The sequence below is a fragment of the Macrotis lagotis genome, chromosome 1 (assembly GCF_037893015.1).
Source record: "Macrotis lagotis isolate mMagLag1 chromosome 1, bilby.v1.9.chrom.fasta, whole genome shotgun sequence".
NCBI classification, from domain to species: domain Eukaryota; kingdom Metazoa; phylum Chordata; class Mammalia; order Peramelemorphia; family Peramelidae; genus Macrotis; species Macrotis lagotis.
Window position 1 is genome coordinate 924,046,557 of NC_133658.1, and position 19,642 is coordinate 924,066,198.

Sequence of the window (19,642 nt, forward strand, 5' to 3'; positions counted from 1 at the left end):
CAAAGCAGAAGAAATATCTAGGCAGGGTGCTAATAGTTGTTATTTGACAGATGTAAAGAATTTCCAATTACAGAGAATCAGCATTGAATGGTCTCTGAATTCATGCACAGAGAGGGGGGAAAGGAAATCCATGGTCACCAGGCGAGGTTCACTTTGTCCATTTTCTGCATATCCCTTTTCAAAGTTCAGTATATTGCATAATTCAAACTTTTAAGAAATACTTCAAGATTTGATCATTGTGATAATGTAGAGGGCATTGAGAAGAGTGAAATGAGACTGTGTTAAGAAATTAGAAACCCAGTGTTAGTGACCTTAAATGCCCCACCAAGAAGTCTCTGTTTTATTCTATCAACTCTGGAAAATCACAGGTCTTGAATTTGGTGAAATAATAAAACTAGAAATAATTTACTGCTTAATTCTATCAACTGATCAAGTCAATTATCTATTTTAGAATTCTTTAGATCCAACCAAATCGATCTAAACTATTGTCAAATGGCAATAAGCAGAAATGGACTTACCAGGATGAATTAGGAGAAAAAGCTGTTATGTCAATCAACCAAGTCCTTTGAGCACATACTCATTCTACTCAGATGCAGGCCAGCTCAATGTAAGGGATGAACTCAAGCTCATCTTCATAGAGTACTTAGAACCCAGGAATATTTCTGGCAGTTCTGGGTACTAAAATTGTCTATTCTGAATTAAACATTTTGGAATTTATAGCCATTTCCACAGGATGAAATTTTAACTTGACATTAGATCCAGGTAAAAATTTAAAGTGCATGCTTGTATATATGTGAGTATTATGTATTATGTACAGACGTATGAATTTGTGTCTGTAGGTGTATATGGATTCCTAAACGAACATCTAGAAAAGAAAGCAAAAATCACAAATAACCAGCATGACACTATCCCAAATTCTAGAACAACATTTTGGTATCATTACTTTGCTATCTTCGTTTAATGCTTTCATTAGATAGATCAAACAAACACTGTAAATACAATTGATCATCATTATTGACCAGTTTGTCAAAACCCACTATGAACTCCCCTCATTTCTTTACCTTCATTTTATTATTCATTATTGCCTGTCATTCAAAGGTGGCAAATATAACAAAGGGGACATATCTTAAATTAAAATATCACTCACTAATTATTCAATAAACAGAACTCCGAAACCATATTATTATTTATAAACCAGAGAAAACTTTTCTAATCATATCCAACTCACCCTTCTCTCTTTATGTATCTATGAATTTGTATCTGTTTCTATGTTTGTCTGTGTGTGTTTGCGTGTTAATGTTGCTAAATATATCTACTGACCATTTCAAGAAAACTGTCTAGGGAGATCTTATGTCCAAAAATGAGAAGTTACCAATTATGGATATAAGGAGGGTGGATGTAGGTTATTATATAAGTAAACTATTTCACCATTTATACTTTGATAATAATAATTTATGTCTGCTTCATTAATTTTACACTATTTATATATGTACACTAGGCTATCTAAAACCTGGGATTTCAAGAAGTCTAGGAGTTTTGGGAGCCTGAGAATTCTATGGATCTATCTATCTATCTATCTATCTATCTATCTATCTATCTATCTATTAATGTCTCTCTACTATCTATCTATCTCTATGAAATGGGTGGATTCAGAGAAAGGTTGAATGAATTCAATTCACTGTTAGAAAGTATTGAGTCTAAATATGGGAAATATGTATAGATGACTAGGACATTGTAAGAACAATTTTGAAAAGCTTAAAAACCATAATCAATACTATAAACTAATCTACAGTAAATATTTATCAAGTACCTGTCATATATCACAGATATTCCTAAGTGCTTCGAATCCAATGTAGGGCAAAATAAACACCTAACCCTCAAGGAGTTTACAGACTAGTTGGGGGAGCTAACACGGAAATGATAGGGACTAGTCAGCCAGGGAAAGCATTAAAATAAAATAATAGAAAATGTTTCCTGTAGAAGATAGGGTTTCTTTTGACATTTGAAGGCAGACAAGGAAATGAAGAGTCAGAGAAAAGAGAATTTTCAGATATGGCACACAATGCCAGAGTTGGCAGATGGAGTTTCTACTTTGATGAATAGTGATGGTGGTCAGCATCCCTGGAACAGAGTCCATTGTAGAGAAGTGGCATATAAAAATTCAGTTCTCTTTAAGAAGGTTTTTTAAAACACTTGCTTTGTTAACAAGAACTGATGTATGGAACCCTTCTTTCATGGATTTTGCCATATAGAAAAGATAAAAAATATCAGGGTAGAGAGGGAGTTTATGAAAAGCTTCAGATGTTAAACATGCAATTTCAATTTGTCATTGGAAGTGATAGGGAATTAGTTGAATTTCTTGTTGACATTGACAACACCTAATCTTTAAGAAAATCACTCAGGCAACTCCTTAGAGAGTGCTCAGAGCTTAGAAAAATGTCATAAGGCAGAGACACCAACCATCAGGAAATTTACATAGTCCACTCATTAAATGATGACAGTCTTCCCCAATGTAGTGGCAATAGCAGACTTGAAAAGAGGGACAGAATCAAAAGGTGCTGTGAAGTTTAGGGTTTGGGCTGAGAGAGAATGAAAATGACACCTAGTTTCTCAGCGTGGAAGTCAGCAATCTGAAAATAAAGTACCATATACTGTAATACTCTGCCCATTCCATGCAAAAGTAAATATGTGAGAATACATTAAAAATAGAGAATAAATTTTCAGGAAATATGGTTAATGAAAAAAGAATAAGAAGGTCAAAGAACTGTTGATTGGGTCAAAAGACTATGCCAATATTCCATGAATAATTCAAATGAGAAGAGAATTGGTAGATGTAAGATATGTTGGATAACAAATTGATTTACCAAAACAAAATGAAAAGAGCTATAGGCAGAATGGTTTAAATGAGTGACTATCAAATGAATATTTATTTCCTTTTAATTATTTATTCATCTATATTCACATGAAGATTTTTTTAAGTTACAAAATTTCTTCCCTCCCTCCATCCCTATTTTGATAAATATGTTTAGACTTAATTTTTGGTGTGAGGAAATAGAATTAAAGGAAAGAAATATATAAGAGATACATGTTATAAAGTGTTCCAGATTCTGAAGGGTTCTTTTTGTTTTGTTTTGTTCTGCTTTTCTTCCTCTGAATGGGGATAACATTGTTCATAGTCATTCTAATATGGTTGTCATAGCTCTTTGCACTGCTGAGAGGAGCTGCTTCCATCAAGATTGTTCACCTAGCAATGTTGTCATTAATGTGGACATTGTTGTCTTGGTTCTGCTCCCTTCTCTCAGTATCAGATTGTATAAATTATTCCATACTTCTCTAGAGACCAAACATTTATGATATCTTCTAGAAAAATATTATTCTGTAGTATTTATGTACCATTACTGTTTTTAGTCATTTGACAATTTACAGGCATCCATACAATTTCCAATTGTTTGCCACTACAAAAAGTGCTGCTATGAGTATTTTGGAACATGTAAGAATTTTCCCACTTTTTATAATTGCTTCTGGATGCAGACCTAGAATTGGATTTATTTGGCCAATGTGTATGAACAGATTTATTGCTCTTTGGTCATAGTTTGATATTGCTCTCCAGAATGGTTGGATCTGATCACAATTCTACCAGCAATGCATCAATGTCCCAATCCTCCCACAACCTCGTAACATTGATCATTTTCCTTTTCTCTCATCTTGACCAATCTTATAGGTGTGAGATAGTCCCACATTGTTGTTTTAATTTCCATGTCTTTAATCAATAATGATTTGGAGTGGCGTCTAGATGGTGTAATGGATAGAGCAGAAGCCCTACTCAAGAGTCTGTGAGTTCAAATCCAAATTCAGACACTTTATAATTATCTACCTGTGTGGCCTTGGACAAGTCATTTAACCCCATTGCCTTGAAAAATCTAAAAAATGGAAAAAAATGATTTTGAGCATTTTTTCATATGATTATAGAGATCTTAAATTTCTTCATCTGAAAACTATTCATATCCTTTAAAAATTTATCAATTAGGGAATGTCTTATAACCTTGTAAATTTGATGTGATTCTCTATATATATTAGAAATGAGACTTTATTACGAATTCCTAGTTGTGAAGATTGTTTCTCTTTCTGCTTTCCTTCTAATTTTGGCAGCACTGATTTATTAGTACAAAATCTTTTTAATTTAACATGATCAAAAATCATTCATTATTTGATCATAAATTTAATCCACTTTACATATGTCTGATAGATAATTTCTTGGTCTATTAATTTAACTATGGATTCAACCTTTATATCTTAATCTCATACCCATTGCCTTATTTGGGTATAGTATTTGAGAGTTGGGTCTATGCCGACTTTTGCCATATTATTTTCCATTTTTCTGAACAACTTTTGTCAAATGGTGAGTTCTTCTCTCAGTTGCTGATGTCTTTGGTTTTGTCAGAAAGTAGATTGCTGCAGTCATTTAATGAGGGTTCTTTTCCCTTTTTTATTTAAAGGAATAGGATTAAGAGCAACTGTCCCAAGGTCACACATTTAGTCAATCACCAGGTGGCTAAGGCTGGATTTGAACTCAGGTCCTCCTGAATCCAGGGTCAGTACTCTATCCACTGCACGACCTAGTTGTGCCCCTAATGCAGCTTCTTTTTAACCTATTCTAATTCACTGATCCATTACTCTATTAGCTACTTAGTACCAGGCAATTTTGATGACTGTGGCTTCATACTATACTTTTAGATCTGATAAAGCTAGGCCACCTTCCTTTACATCTTTGTCATCAGTTCTCCTGCTATTCATGACCTTTTCTTGCTCCAGATGAATCTTTTACTATTTTTTTTTCCTAGCTCAGAAAAGTGGTTCTATGGTAGTTTGATTAGTATGCACTGAATAAGTAATTTAATTTGGGAAGAATTGTCATTTTTGTTATATTAGCTAGACCTAACAGGATTAATAGCTCTTTTTCCAATTATTTAGATCAGATTTTATTTGCATTAGAAGTGTTATATAGGGGTGATTACTCTACACATTGGAAAGAGCATCTACCCTGGAGTCAGGAATTCCTGAGTTTAAATCCAACCACAGTCACTTAAGAATTACCTAGATGTGTGGCCTGGGGCAAGCCACTTAAATTCATTTGCCTTGCAAAAACCTTAAAAAGGAAGCATTATATAATTGTGTTTATACAGTTTCTGGGTTTGTCTAGGGAGGTAGATTCCCAAGCATTTAATGTTATCTATTGTTATTTTAAATAGAATTTTTCTTTCTATCTCTTTCTCTTGGACTTTCTTCTTCATATACAGAAATGCTGTTGATACATGTGGGTTTATTTTATATCCTTCTACTTTGCTGGATTTGTTAAGTGTTTCCAGGAGTGTTTTAAATGATTTTCTCAGCTTCTCTAAGCATACCATTGGATCATTTGCAAAGAGTCAATACTTTGCTTCCTCATTGTCTATTTTAATTCCTTCAATTTCTGTTTCTTCTCATTGCTACAGCTGTCATTTCTAATGGTAAATTGAATGGTAATGGTGGTAATGGGTATCCTTGTTTCATCCCTGAATTTACTGGAAATGCTCTGAGTTTATTGCAATTGCATATAATATTTCTTGATGTCATAGATTCTATTTATTACTTTAAGGAAAACTCCCATTATTCCTAACCTTTCTAGTCGTTTTAATAGGAATGGATGCTGTCATTTTATCAAAGGCTTTTTCAGCATCTATTGAGATAATCATATGATTTCAGTTGGCTCTGCTATTAATATGTTCAATTTTGTTGAGTGGTTACCTAATATTGAACCATCCCTTCTTATCTAGCATAAATCCCTCCCGATCATGGTGTGTTATTCTAGTAATAGCTTCCTATAGTCTCATTGCTAAAATTTTATTTAACAGTTTTGGCTTATGGAAGATTCATTTTCTTTTCTTTCTTTTTAGGTTTTTGCAAGGCAAATAGGGTTAAGTGGCTTGCCCAAGGCCACACAGCTAGATAATTATTAAGTGTCTGAGACTGAATTTGAACTCAGGTCCTTCTGACTCCAGGGCACGTCCTCTATCCACTGCATCACCTAGTGGCCCAGGAAGATTCATTTTCAAAAGGACTTGTAGAAGAAAGAATTAGAATGAAAATAAATATCCAATGCAAATAACACTTAATAAGGTGAATTTCAGAAGAGGGGCCAGAAAAGACTAAAGACATTTGGGAGCAAATTTTTTCCCAAGGTGCTAATAGCAAAACAGGTGTGATTTCTTAATAGAAAGAAGCCAAATGAGAAGAAATTTCCACTGCAAATATCACTCAATATGTTGAATTTGTGAAAAGATGTCAGAAAAGACTAATGACATCTTGGGAGCAAAAATGGCGATGCAGCATTGTCCTTTTTGATTTCCTTTTAATCTTGAAGCATAATTATGGCCCTTACAATAAGATGGTTAAGGGTTGTAATAGATAGGGGTAGGCCTAGAATCAAGATGATGTGTCTTCAAATCCAGCCGCAGATATATACATATATACATATATATATATAAATATATATATAAATATATATATATATATATATATATATATATATATATATATATATATATATATGTTAGCTGTGTGAACCTAAACAGTTCATTCAGACTCTGTCTTCTTTAGTTTTTCTCATGTTTAAATTGAGGGTAATAGTAATCCTCCCTCTAAGAATTATTGTGAGGATGAAGAGATTATAACTGTACATCAATTAGCTCAGCTCCCAGAAAAGATTTGAGGAATTTGGAGATTAGAGGAATAGAATTGGGGAGGGACTTTTTGGAGGGTTGTAGAGATCAGAATTAGGAGGGCGAGTGGAGGATGGGCACCATATTATTAGAGGGTGAATGGATAAAGGAGTGAGAGGACTGGGAGCAAAAAAGAAATTGAGAGGGAGAGGGTAAAAAGACACTGAGAAAGGAAATAGTGAGCAAAATGAAGGTAGAGGACAATTCAATAATATTTATAGCTTTAAATGTGAATGGGATGTTTATAACTGCCCTCTATCTTGGTAAAGAAATGGAAATTGCTGTGATCTACATCAGTTAGGGAATGGCTTCAAAATCTATGCTCTACATTTGTGTAGGAATACTAAGTTTCTGTAAGAAATGATGAGCTCATTGATGTTAAAAAAAGCATGGAAGATATGCACAAAAAAGAAGAAAGAGAGAAATGCCGTATGACGTTATAGCAATATTGTTTTAAGATTGACTTTGTGTGATTATTATTTTGAATTTTATGAATACATAGATTAAAAATAGATATATGAGCAAAGAATCATCCTGATTCCAAGAACTAAAAAAGAAGTTTGTATAAAATAATTTTGCATGTCTATGTGTGTGTACAAACATTTATTTTAGATAGAAAAACATACATTTTGTATATATGTATAAAATAATATGTATATGAAAATATATATGTATAAGCATAAACCATTTATGTATCTGTGCATCCTCTATCAGGCTTATTCAGTGCAAATCTTGACTGTTATACCTTTCTCACCTCAACCGTAAGGCAAGCCACCACCATTCACTGATATATACCTATGTGAGAAATATTGATATATATATATATATGTATATATATATATATATATATGTTTCTGTGTGTGTTTGTGTGTGTGTGTGTGTGTGTGTGTGTGTGTGTGCTGTGATGCTGTGTGATCCTAAAGAATTCATTTAAAGCCTGTCTCCCTTAGCAGACATTTATAGGACAGGTTTATCAGAGGATATAAAATAATAAAAAAAAAAGACTATATATTTGAAAGGAAAATCAAGTTAGACATAACTGATTTGCAACTTTCTTTTCAATATATTATATTATGGAAATGTTTGTTTTGTTTTACAAAGTAAAAATAAAAAGCATTTTCAAGAAAGGATAGTGCTTATGATATGAACCCATCAATCTTTCATTGGATCAGAGAATTTTATTTTTCCTACTGAATGAAGTGTATACATATTTTGCAAATATTTTTCATCAAATTTCCATTAATTTCTGCTCACTGTATGGCATTAGGAAATATTTTTTTTTTGCTAAACAGGCAGAAGGAAAGGTCAGGCTTTTTGAGACTGATCAGCTTCCTGATTGTATAGTAAGCTAAAAATATCAACTAAGAAAGGTACCTGAAGGTACCACTGTACTCAGAAGCCATTATAATATTTCCATCCTCTCAGTCAATGAATGGAATATCACAAGGACTCAGTTAATTCAGGTAATTTATTTGACTTCCTTGAATCGGAACTTGATGACCCAATTACTTTTTTTGCCAGTTTTCATTTTATTGCTATGGATTTTATCTAGGGCTTTGTATTGATCCAATTTGCTTCCTATTCTACAATATGTCTTTTGCACTTTAGGTGAAAAAGTGAAATGATACTCCTGGGGAAGGAAAAAAATCAAACTCTGGCTAGTGATTTCATCCTATTAGGATTATTGGATCCAAACCAGGATGGATTGCTCCTCTTAACACTTATTCTCATCATGTATATGGTGGCAACTATAGGAAACACAGTATTGATTCTTCTTATTCGCATTGACATCCGCCTCCACACTCCAATGTACTTCTTTCTCAGCCATCTCTCCTTCATGGATATCTTGCACATCTCCAATATCATTCCCAAGATGGCCAGTAACTACATTTCTGGAAGGAAATCCATCACATTTGCAGGTTGTGGGTTCCAAATCTTCTTCTATGTCATCTTCATGGGTGCTGAATGCCTTATTCTCACAGTGATGTCCTATGATCGCTATGTAGCCATCTGCCACCCATTGCGGTACCCCATCCTCATGAGTCACCGAATTAGTGTCATTCTGGCTGCTGGCTGCTGGCTTGGGGGAACAGTCAACTCTACAATTCATACCATTTATGTACTACTTCTCCCTTTCTGTGGCACCAGAGCCATTGACCACTTTTTCTGTGAAGTTCCAGCCTTGTTGAAACTCGCCTGTACTGACACATCACACTATGAAAGCGGACTCAATGTGACTGGTATACTCTTCCTACTAATTCCCATTTCCATCATCCTGGCCTCTTATGGTCAGATTCTCCGAACTGTGCTTCATATTAAATCCATGGAGGCCCAGAAAAAAGCCTTCTCCACTTGTTCCTCCCACCTGGCTGTGGTTACCATTTACTATGGGTCAATTATTTTCACATACATGAGACCAAGGTCCTATCATACTCCTGGTCAGGACAAGATTTTAGCCATCACATATACCGTTCTCACTCCTGTGCTCAATCCTATTATCTACAGCTTCAGAAATAAAGATGTCTTATGTGCTCTGAAGAAAGTTTTAGGAAAGACTCTTATTCACAAGAATGAAAATTTACTTAAAATTAGACTGAATGCTCATGAATGACAAATCATAAAAGTTTGCAAAATATTCCAAGAAGCATTCAGGAATTTCTAGGAGAAGGGGAGATTGATACTGATAGTACTGCTATTCATTATCTTTAAATATACACCTAAATCAACACAAGGCATTCAAATATTTGCCTCTTCAAGGAAAATATATTTGCCATTGCAGTGATTTGTAGAATTTATTTCATGAATTCTGGTCTAATTTATATCAAGTATAATGTTATTTATTGGCCTTTCATTTTCTTCATTAGACAGCCATCTTCTATGTACAGGACAGTAAGTAAATCTTTAGATAACATTTCAGATGATTCGAAAATTTTCTGATTCATGCCCAAATCTTTCATTTTCATGGAAACATACTAGATAACATCCAACTGCAGTTCTTGGTAGCACACTTTATCTTTAGCAATGAATTCCTCACTGCCCCACCCTGTGGAATCCAATTTCTCCATCTTTTGCAGGTCTTACTCTAAGATAGCAAGCAGCTCAACAAACACACCTATACACACAAGCACATAAACACATGCAGATTTATGCTCATGACTCACCAAAGAAATAAGTTCTATCATGAATATATAGAAAGATCACTTTTATTGGTGCATTGCTGATGATCATTGGTTTCCCTTTGTAGGACTGAAACAAATTAACTAGCATTTTGAATTAGTGATGGCTACACGAGTACTCTCCCTAATGAAACAGAATAGAATGCTTCCAAATTTTTTCACCCAGCAAATATGTTTGTTCATGTACATCATTAATATTTCATAATCTATCCAATGCAGTAAATCTATTCATAACAAATATATTTACATATACATGATTACAAATAAATATTATACAGACATATATATATATGTATATGTTTATCATATTAATTTATCCTTCAACTACCCAACTTCTACTTCTTTTTCCATATTATCAACCAACCTCTTGTTCAGTTGTCTATCAATTAGAACATGAAATCCTTGGCCATATGGACTGTGCTACCATTTCAATATTTATTCTTACTGCATTTGTACAAAATAAACACAATATTATTGAGTCTTTCTCCCCTTATCATTTCAGTATTTGCATTTGCCTTGCATCATTTCTGTCACTGACCACCATCACTACTACTCACATTCTAGAGAACAGAAATGAAGATAATCATGTAACTGTACTGAATGGTTTACTACACATTCAATAACCTCAACTGGGTTCTCACTGCTACAAAGAAAATCTTACACCTGCCCTTTTGAATCAGTATTCACCCCACACACAAACATTGCCTCGATGACGGAACTCTCCCTAACTAGCAGGTCCAGTTTGAGGGGGAGTCCCAGGTACAGCCAAGATTCATCTCACTCAGTATCCAAGGGGCTCAGGTCAGATACAGCATGGTATCTGATTGAGTCCTGAGACTGAGATTTATCACTTGTAATCTTGAAAAAATAAACCTCAGAAGAAAGATTAAAATATGGCTCTCAGGTTCAGATAAGGAACAGTTAGAAGAAAAGCCAGGAGCTACAAGAAGGAATCCTGGGAATAAAATACCAATTCATGAATACAGCATGTCCAATCTAGGTTTTTTTTTTCTCAGACAGAGATTTTCTGATTTTCAGTATAATTGGAGAGATAATCGTTATTAGGGGAAAAAAAGAGACTTCAAAGCAAATTTTTCCTTGAAAAATATTAGAATTTTGAGAATTATAGGTTAAATGGCATGTTATCTACCTGATATGTTAAAGTAAATTGCTATGAAGAATAAGATTGGTCCTAATGAGATGATCCCATGCATACAGAAACATGTGATCAAGGCAGAGGTCATATAAACAGTTCTTATTGTTATTAGAATTAAATCCTAAAAATGTAAGCGTATCAAATTCAAATTGATGCATCATACAAAAACTCCCAAAAAGCCTTAGAAAGGCAAAGTTTTTGTAAATAAAAGACAGTACCAAAAGGTAAAGGATTTTTTTTGTTTTAGAACACAATATACATTTAATATAACAAAATTTAAAACACCTTTAAACATATACTAAGTATATTTTTAAATTTAACTGTATCACTAGAAATAAATTGACATAGATAGTTCCTTTGAATAGTACTGCTTAGTTAGCTATATATCTTCTAATTAAAATTATATAAATACATCCTTAGACAACGTTGGCTTATAGATAAAGACCCTTTGAAGAATTAATCCAGAATATCCTTGAGGAGTATTTCAAAGGAGATGATTTTAAAAATCCCTTTTAAGAATTAAAATATTATCATTGTCCTTCAGTTAATAATTTTAAGAACTTTATAAACCATAACTAAAATAACCTTAATTATACTTCCTTTTGTTTAGTAATATAGATTTTGTCTTGACCAGGGTAATAACTTTTATACATTTCTCCAAATGAGAGGAGAAATGTACTGGGACCTGGTCATTATATAAATAGTAAATTAAAGTTAATTTCGATGCCCACATACGAAATGTCACTGATTATTACTTAGGGATAAATAGAATTATTATTTTAATTACACTGGAATTACTGTCATCAATAAAGCATAATGATTACATAAGGCATTTATTTCACTTAACATTTTTTTATTCTTTCATTCTGTTTGTGGTGCACAACACGATTACATTTCCAAATGTTTTGGGTTTCTATCCTTACAAATAAAAATTTCTGGGGCAACTAACTTTTTTGTACAAGGAGGTGCAGCTAAGTAAGCATTAAGTGTCTACAGGTGGATTTGAACTTGGCTTCTCCTGACTCCAGGACTGTTGTTCTATCCACTGTAAGGCCTCACTCCACCCTATTTTGCATTCTGAAAACAATGCTTCATTATTCCCTGAGAGATCTTCAAACCAACCCTGTCCTTACTTCCCTTATGCTGGGGATCAATCTACTTCAAAAGTGAGCACATCCTAAATTACTTCTAATTTGTTTACCGCTAGAAGAAGGATTTCATAATTTATAATTTGAATTAAAGTCCTGTTAATGTGTTTTGAGGGCCAGTACTATATCCACTAGGCCACCTACATGCCCTATAGTTCTAATGCACATACACCAACACACACACACACACATACACAGAAACATACAGACACACATACACACAAAAGCGCTACCTTAAATTTCAATTTTAAAAACTTTAAATAAAAAATTATTCACAAAAGTAGTAACAACCTTTTAAAGTATATTCCTAACTTATTTCATTCACTTATTTTTTTAGGTGGCTCAGTTGTCTAAACTAAAGAGGAAAGGCACCTAGGCAAAGTAATCCCTATTATAAAGCAGTAACTTGTCAGGTCTTTATAATTTGCTTTTTATTTTGTAGTCCTAAAAAAATCAAATAAGGTTGCACCAAAAACTCTGTTAACAATTTCACAATTATCAAAGCAGTCCAATATTGTTGTCAATTTCCTTCAATTACAGACTTCACAGAGTTGCAGCACATGGTTAATCCATACCTGACCAATTAGATTAATTAGTTGCCAATCAAGTGAGTTGAATTTTGTTAAATGCCCATTCAGAAAATTACCTCAAAAAACGCAGGATTTACTAATAAAAAATCATATTGAAGTATGAAGAAATTGAATCTCATTAAAGGAGCAACAATAAGGATATAAGTCTTATAGGAAGTGTGACCTTATAACAAGTGATGTTCATTAAGACCAGGGGAATGATTCCTCTTATTTCTTTTGCCAAATCTGAAAACTTTACTGAAAAGGATTTAAAAAATCAACAATTTTCTGAATATAGTCAAAATACTAAATGGTATTTAACCTAAGACCAAATTAAGTTTTATTTCAATTTCCCAGATGCTACAGCAATCCAATTTACAATTTTGATTAGGTAGTATTATTTCACTGATGATAGCAATGGAAACTTTAAAATTTGGTGAATTTTTTTCTGATTCATTAAAACTTTAATATCTTGTCTCCAAATGAGACTTGCTATTTTGATTCTTTAAAATACGCCTTTTCTTTAACTATCCTCTTATGTATATTTTCCAATATGTTTTACTCCAAAATAAATTGAGATTCTTATAAAGTTTTCATTTCCACAAAACAATGGAAGAAATTCACAATCTACTTTTATAGGCGATGTACTGGGTCACATAAATTCTGAATTACTACAGGGGAGGCACTGTTATGTGCCTGTCAATGACACAGCATAATGTTTGTCACACAGCAAAGACTTCTTGAATCAATGTGAATGTATATTGAAATCTGTGATTTCAGTAAGTTCTGAGATATACTTCTTCCTCATAAAGACATCATTATCCAAATATTCAGTACAAAATTTGAGTCCATTCTCTCCAAGGACCCAGGTTATCTTCGGAAGAGACCCAGGGGTGAATAAGTGTGTCTTCAAGTGTTTATACTTCTATCCTTATTGCATTTTGTCACTTAAAATGTATCTAAGGATGGAACCTTTAAACCATTTATAAACACAGGGATGATGAAAATGGAGTTTTTCCATGACAATGGTCCTTACTTTCCTCTCTAACTATTAATCTGACCTTGTTGGGAATGAATTTAGTTACAAAGAAAGTAAAAGCATGTATTTAAGCAATCCTTTGGACATACCAACTATCTGTTACACAATTGTCACTTTTCCTAACTTGTCCCATAAAGGGCATGCTTTTTAGATTATCTACTGCTAGGTTTGGTGATGAGTTCCAGATTATATTGCAAACATTGTGCTTGCAGATCACTAATCAATAAAAGCGTTTACTATCTAAGCACAGTGGATGACTATTAACAGAATCTGGAGGACTCATCTTCATGAAGTGAAATCTGACCTCAGATAGCTACTGGCTCTGAAACATAGGGTAAATAATGTAAACCTTCATTCCTCAATTCTTCAATTACGAAGTGAAGTGGAGAAGGAAATATCATTTCAGTATGCTCACTATGAAAAACAAAAATTGGATAGAAAAGAAACAAAACAAGTTTGTTCAGTCAAGAAACAAAAATCCAGAAGGGCTTGGGAAAATCAATTGAATTTATATTTATATATATATATATATATATATATACGATTTATATAAATGTTATAGTGTAAAGGAATGAACATTTGAGTTGCCCTGCATCCCAGTTCCATTGGGCAGTCCTAACATGGACTGAACACAAGGTCCTTGACCATTTTCTTTGTCTTCTACTCATTCTCTACAAAGGTATTTAGTGAATTATTCACCCATGGGTCTGCAGAAAATGTCCAATTGGTCCAGAAAATCAGAAGGGGACAGCCAGGAAAAATGGATTTTCTGAAGGCCCATAATAAATCCCAAATGGGACTTTTTCCACTAATTAGGAGGAACAAAGAAATGGCAACTGCTACAGTAGCACTTTATGTCACACACATCCTTAGGCTTCATATTTCTGCTTGAAAGCAATAAAGAATCAGCACCACCACGCATTTTCTTCATTCTTAGCTTGCTAGTCTCCCAGACCATTTGGATCAGGCAAGTTCCTAAAAACGTTGGTTGAGACTATAAAATTTTTTTTAATTGTGTAAGTGTTTTTTCTTAGTTGAGTTAATCTCATGTGAACAAGAATTTCTTAGATTACAAGGGGATCTCTGGGTGGACTGTCGTCTATACGGATGCTTGTAAGGAAGAGGGCATCTTAGCAGTTAGCATAATAGTTTGGCCAATATCTGGGTTCCATTCTAGCATTTTCATAAAAGTTGAATCACAGAGTAAAAATTAATTTTAGCACTAACAATAACAGACATTTCATTAGTGCCTTACAATTTGCAATGCTTTCAATAACGGATATTTAATATCATTGGAAAAATAATGTTTCTTTAGTGACTGGTTACATTCCTATCTGAATTTATCGCCACAGCAAATGTTGAGTAGTTATATTATTATACCTATTTTAGAGATGAAAACAATGGAACTTAGAGAGCTTAAGTGGCTCACAGAATCAGGGAGTTCCTTTAACCTGACTTGAACCTTGGTCTTCAAGATTCTCATTCCCATATACCATGATGTTTCCTACTAAATCCAAGGATCATTGGTTTGGAGACGGGTTGGATCTTAGAATTCACCTACCCCAACTTAACCTTTGTTTTCATATACTAAGAAATTAAGTCACTGCAAAGTAAGTTTAATTGCTGAAGTTCAAGGAAGTAGTAAATAGCAGGAGAATTAGAACTCAGATACTCATGCTAAATCCAACACTGTTTATATTATAGTCTTCTAATTGTAATGTTATAATTTAATGGAAGGCACCTATTACATAAACAATATGAAAATGAAGGTGATGTCTAAAACTTTTTGGAATGAAGCTAAGTGATTGGGGATCTAATTAAGCAACCAATTCGTCTTCCTTGGTTGTTGAATGCTTCATGTTAGTTAATCTGGAATCCCCCAGGTAAGAATTGAGACAGACCTTTGGGGTCAACTGGTTCAACTCTACCCATACCAGGAGAAGTTTTGGTATATTTTCTCTTTTTGGAGCCAGAAAACTCTCTATTCTCAATCAGCAATTATTCCACAGGTATTTCATTTGACAGTTCTTCATTCATTTATTTTTTTTATTTTTTAGGGTTTTTTTGCAAGGCAAATGGGGTTAAGTGGCTTGCCCAAGGCCACACATCTAGGTAATTATTAAGTGTCTGAGACAGGATTTGAACCCAGGTACTCCTGACTCCAGGGCTTGTGCTTTATCCACTGTGCCACCTAGCTGCCCCGACATTTCTTCATTCTTTTAAATGAATATTCTTTCCCTAAAATGTTTATGTTTCCCTCTAGCACCATCTCTAATTTCTAGTACACCAGAGTTGGGAAGAATGCTATAGAGTCCCTTAAGGTAATGTTTCACATGGATTATATGTTTACAAACTTTAGATTCTGTTTTGTGAAAGGGTCAGAGATAGGTGTGCAGAAGAACATATAGATCAAGAGATGAGTGATGAATGGCAAAATAAGGGCACATTTATATATTACCTTCTCATGGCTTCTCAGCCAGGAGACAGCAAAATAAATGCATGCTCCTTCTGGCAGATCTCCATCAACTTGAATGATTTTCTTCATTATTCGTTTCCTCTTCAATTAATTCTTTTTATTGATGATGGAGGGAATGGTTTCTTTATCCCTGTTAGAGGTCATATACTATTTCATGCAGAAAAAAATAATTAAGCCTCAGTGTTGATGAATATCTTTCATTTTGGACCAAGTACCATTGGAGACTGAGGATAGAGTCTATTTTCCAGTAAAGTCAGTAAGATAACACTGCTGATTGCATTTGGATTAACATCTTCATGGCATAGGATGTTCTGGAAATGGGAAATGGGGAAATGAAGTGGAAAGTTATTCTTCTTTGGTTCTGACCAACTGGAGCCAGGCTGTGCTATACCCACAATAATTGACTCAATGAGCACCATTAGCGAATAATGAAATTCCACATACTTGCAATATGTGCATTTTCTGAGTGAGACCTCATGCTCACAGGTGGGTGAGGGTAGACTCTCAGCTGTATTTCTTCATGTTCCCAGTGCTTAGTACAACACATTACATTTATAATGTATGCATCTTGATTGGATATTGCATTTATCAATGTAATAAAAATATAAGGAACTGACTCTTAAATGTGGGTAACAAAACAAGCAGCTAGGTGAGTAGAATGTGAGCAAAGCAGAAGAAATATCTAGGTAGGGTGCTAATAGTTGGAATTTGACAGATGTAAAGAATTTCCAATTACAGAGAATCAGCATTGAATGGTCTCTGAATTCATGCACAGAGAGGGGGGAAAGGAAATCCATGGTCACCAGGCGAGGTTCACTTTGTCCATTTTCTGCATATCCCTTTTCAAAGTTCAGTATATTGCATAATTCAACCTTTTAAGAAATACTTCAAGATTTGATCATTGTGATAATGTAGAGGGCATTGAGAAGAGTGAAATGAGACTGTGTTAAGAAATTAGAAACCCAGTGTTAGTGACCTTAAATGCCCCACCAAGAAGTCTCTGTTTTATTCTATCAACTCTGGAAAATCACAGGTCTTGAATTTGGTGAAATAATAAAACTAGAAATAATTTACTGCTTAATTCTATCAACTGATCAAGTCAATTATCTATTTTAGAATTCTTTAGATCCAACCAAATCGATCTAAACTATTGTCAAATGGCAATAAGCAGAAATGGACTTACCAGGATGAATTAGGAGAAAAAGCTGTTATGTCAATCAACCAAGTCCTTTGAGCACATACTCATTCTACTCAGATGCAGGCCAGCTCAATGTAAGGGATGAACTCAAGCTCATCTTCATAGAGTACTTAGAACCCAGGAATATCTCTCGCAGTTCTGGGTACTAAAATTGTCTATTCTGAATTAAACATTTTGGAATTTATAGCCATTTCCACAGGATGAAATTTTAAGCTTGACATTAGATCCAGGTAAAAATTTAAAGTGCATGCTTGTATATATGTGAGTATTATGTATTATGTACAGACGTATGAATTTGTGTCTGTAGGTGTATATGGATTCCTAAACGAACATCTAGAAAAGAAAGCAAAAATCACAAATAACCAGCATGACACTATCCCAAATTACAAGAATCGCAGAAGGGCATAAAGGGCATAAATACATTTGGAGCTTTCATTCAAGTTAGACCTTTTGCTATCAATATGAAATCAAACAACAGTATATATTTAAGTTGCATTGTCTTACATTGTGGTACCTTATTAGAGACTTTATCAAATGCAAAATAACCATAATAATGTTCATAGTACAACATTACAGAGAGTTTGAGAGTATTTCACTACTCATTGACTCTCAATGACTCCCAGCTAAAAAACTGTAGATTGTTGTGGTAAAGCCAATGATTTGAATTTAGGGGTATCAAGATAGGAAGCGTGTAGGAAATCAAACAAGAAATGATGACCTTTATTAGCTTACATATCCGTACTTAGGCATCTTGTTTAGTGTATTTTTTTCATTAATTTTCGATGTATATATCCTAATGCATCTAAAAAAAGCAATCATACAGGGACACTATCTTAAATTAAAATATCACTCTCTAATTATTCAATAAACAGAACTCCCAAACCATATTATTATTATAAAGTAAACCAGAAAAATCTTTTCTCATCATATCCAACTCACCCTTCTTTCTTTATGTATCTATGAATTTCTGTCTGTTTCTATGTTTGTCTGTGTGTGTGTGTGTGTGTGTGTGTGTGTGTGTGTGTGTGTGTTAATGTTGCTAAATATATCTACTGACCATTTCAAGAAAACTGTCTAAGGAGATCTTGTGTCCAAAAATGAGAAGTCACCAATTATGGATATAAGGAGGGTGGATGTAGGTTATTATGTAAGTAAACTATTTCACCATTTATACTTTGATAATAATAATTTATGTCTGCTTCATTATTTTTACACTATTTATATATGTACACTAGGCTATCTAAAACCTGGGATTTCAAAAAGTCTAGGAGTTTTGGGACCCTGCGATATCTATTGATCTATCTATCTATCTATCTTTATATGAATATGTCTCTACTATCTATCTATCTCTATGAAATGGGTGGATTCAGAGAAAAGTTGAATGAATTTTATTCACTGTTAGAAAGTATTGAGTCTAAATATGGGAAATATGTATAGATGACTAGGACATTGTAAGAACAATTTTGAAAAGCTTAAAAACCATAATCAATACTATAAACTAATCTACAGTAAATATTTATCAAGTACCTGTCATATATCGCAGATATTCCAAAGTGCTTGGAATCCAATGTAGGGCAAAGGATAGTCCTAACCCTCAAGGAGTTTACAGACTAGTTGGGGAAGCTAACATGGAAATGATAGGGACTAGTCAGCCAGGGAAAGCATTAAAATAAAATAATAGAAAATGTTTCCTGTAGAAGATAGGGTTTCTTTTGACATTTGAAGGCAGACAAGGAAATGAAGAGTCAGAGAAAAGAGAATTTTCAGATATGGCACACAATGCCAGAGTTGGCAGATGGAGTTTCTACTTTGATGAATAGTGATGGTGGTCAGCATCCCTGGAACAGAGTCCATTGTAGAGAAGTGGCATATAAAAATTCAGTTCTCTTTGAGAAGGTTTTTTAAAACACTTCTTTGTTAAGAAGAACTGATTTATGGAACCCTTTTTTCATGGATTTTACCATATGGAAAAGATAAAAAATATCAGGGTAGAGAAGGAGTTTATGAAAAGCTTCAGATGTTAAACATGCAATTTCAATTTGTCATTGGAAGTGATAGGGAATTAGTTGAATTTCTTGTTGACATTGACAACACCTAATCTTTAAGAAAATCACTCAGGCAA

General features: G+C 33.8%; 1 protein-coding gene across 1 annotated transcript; it reads left to right on the forward strand.

The window, feature by feature from the left end:
• Positions 1-8,379: 8,379 nt before the first annotated feature.
• Positions 8,380-9,369, forward strand: LOC141509748 (olfactory receptor 2AJ1-like). The gene has a single exon (XM_074219520.1). The coding sequence runs from the start codon at positions 8,380-8,382 to the stop codon at positions 9,367-9,369; it is 990 nt and encodes a 329-aa protein (XP_074075621.1).
• The last annotated feature ends 10,273 nt before the right edge of the window (positions 9,370-19,642 follow it).

Bases quoted from the DNA above. Each gene is read 5' to 3' on its own strand.
- LOC141509748 (XM_074219520.1), top strand. From the start codon at position 8,380: ATGATACTCCTGGGGAAGGAAAAAAATCAAACTCTGGCTAGTGATTTC.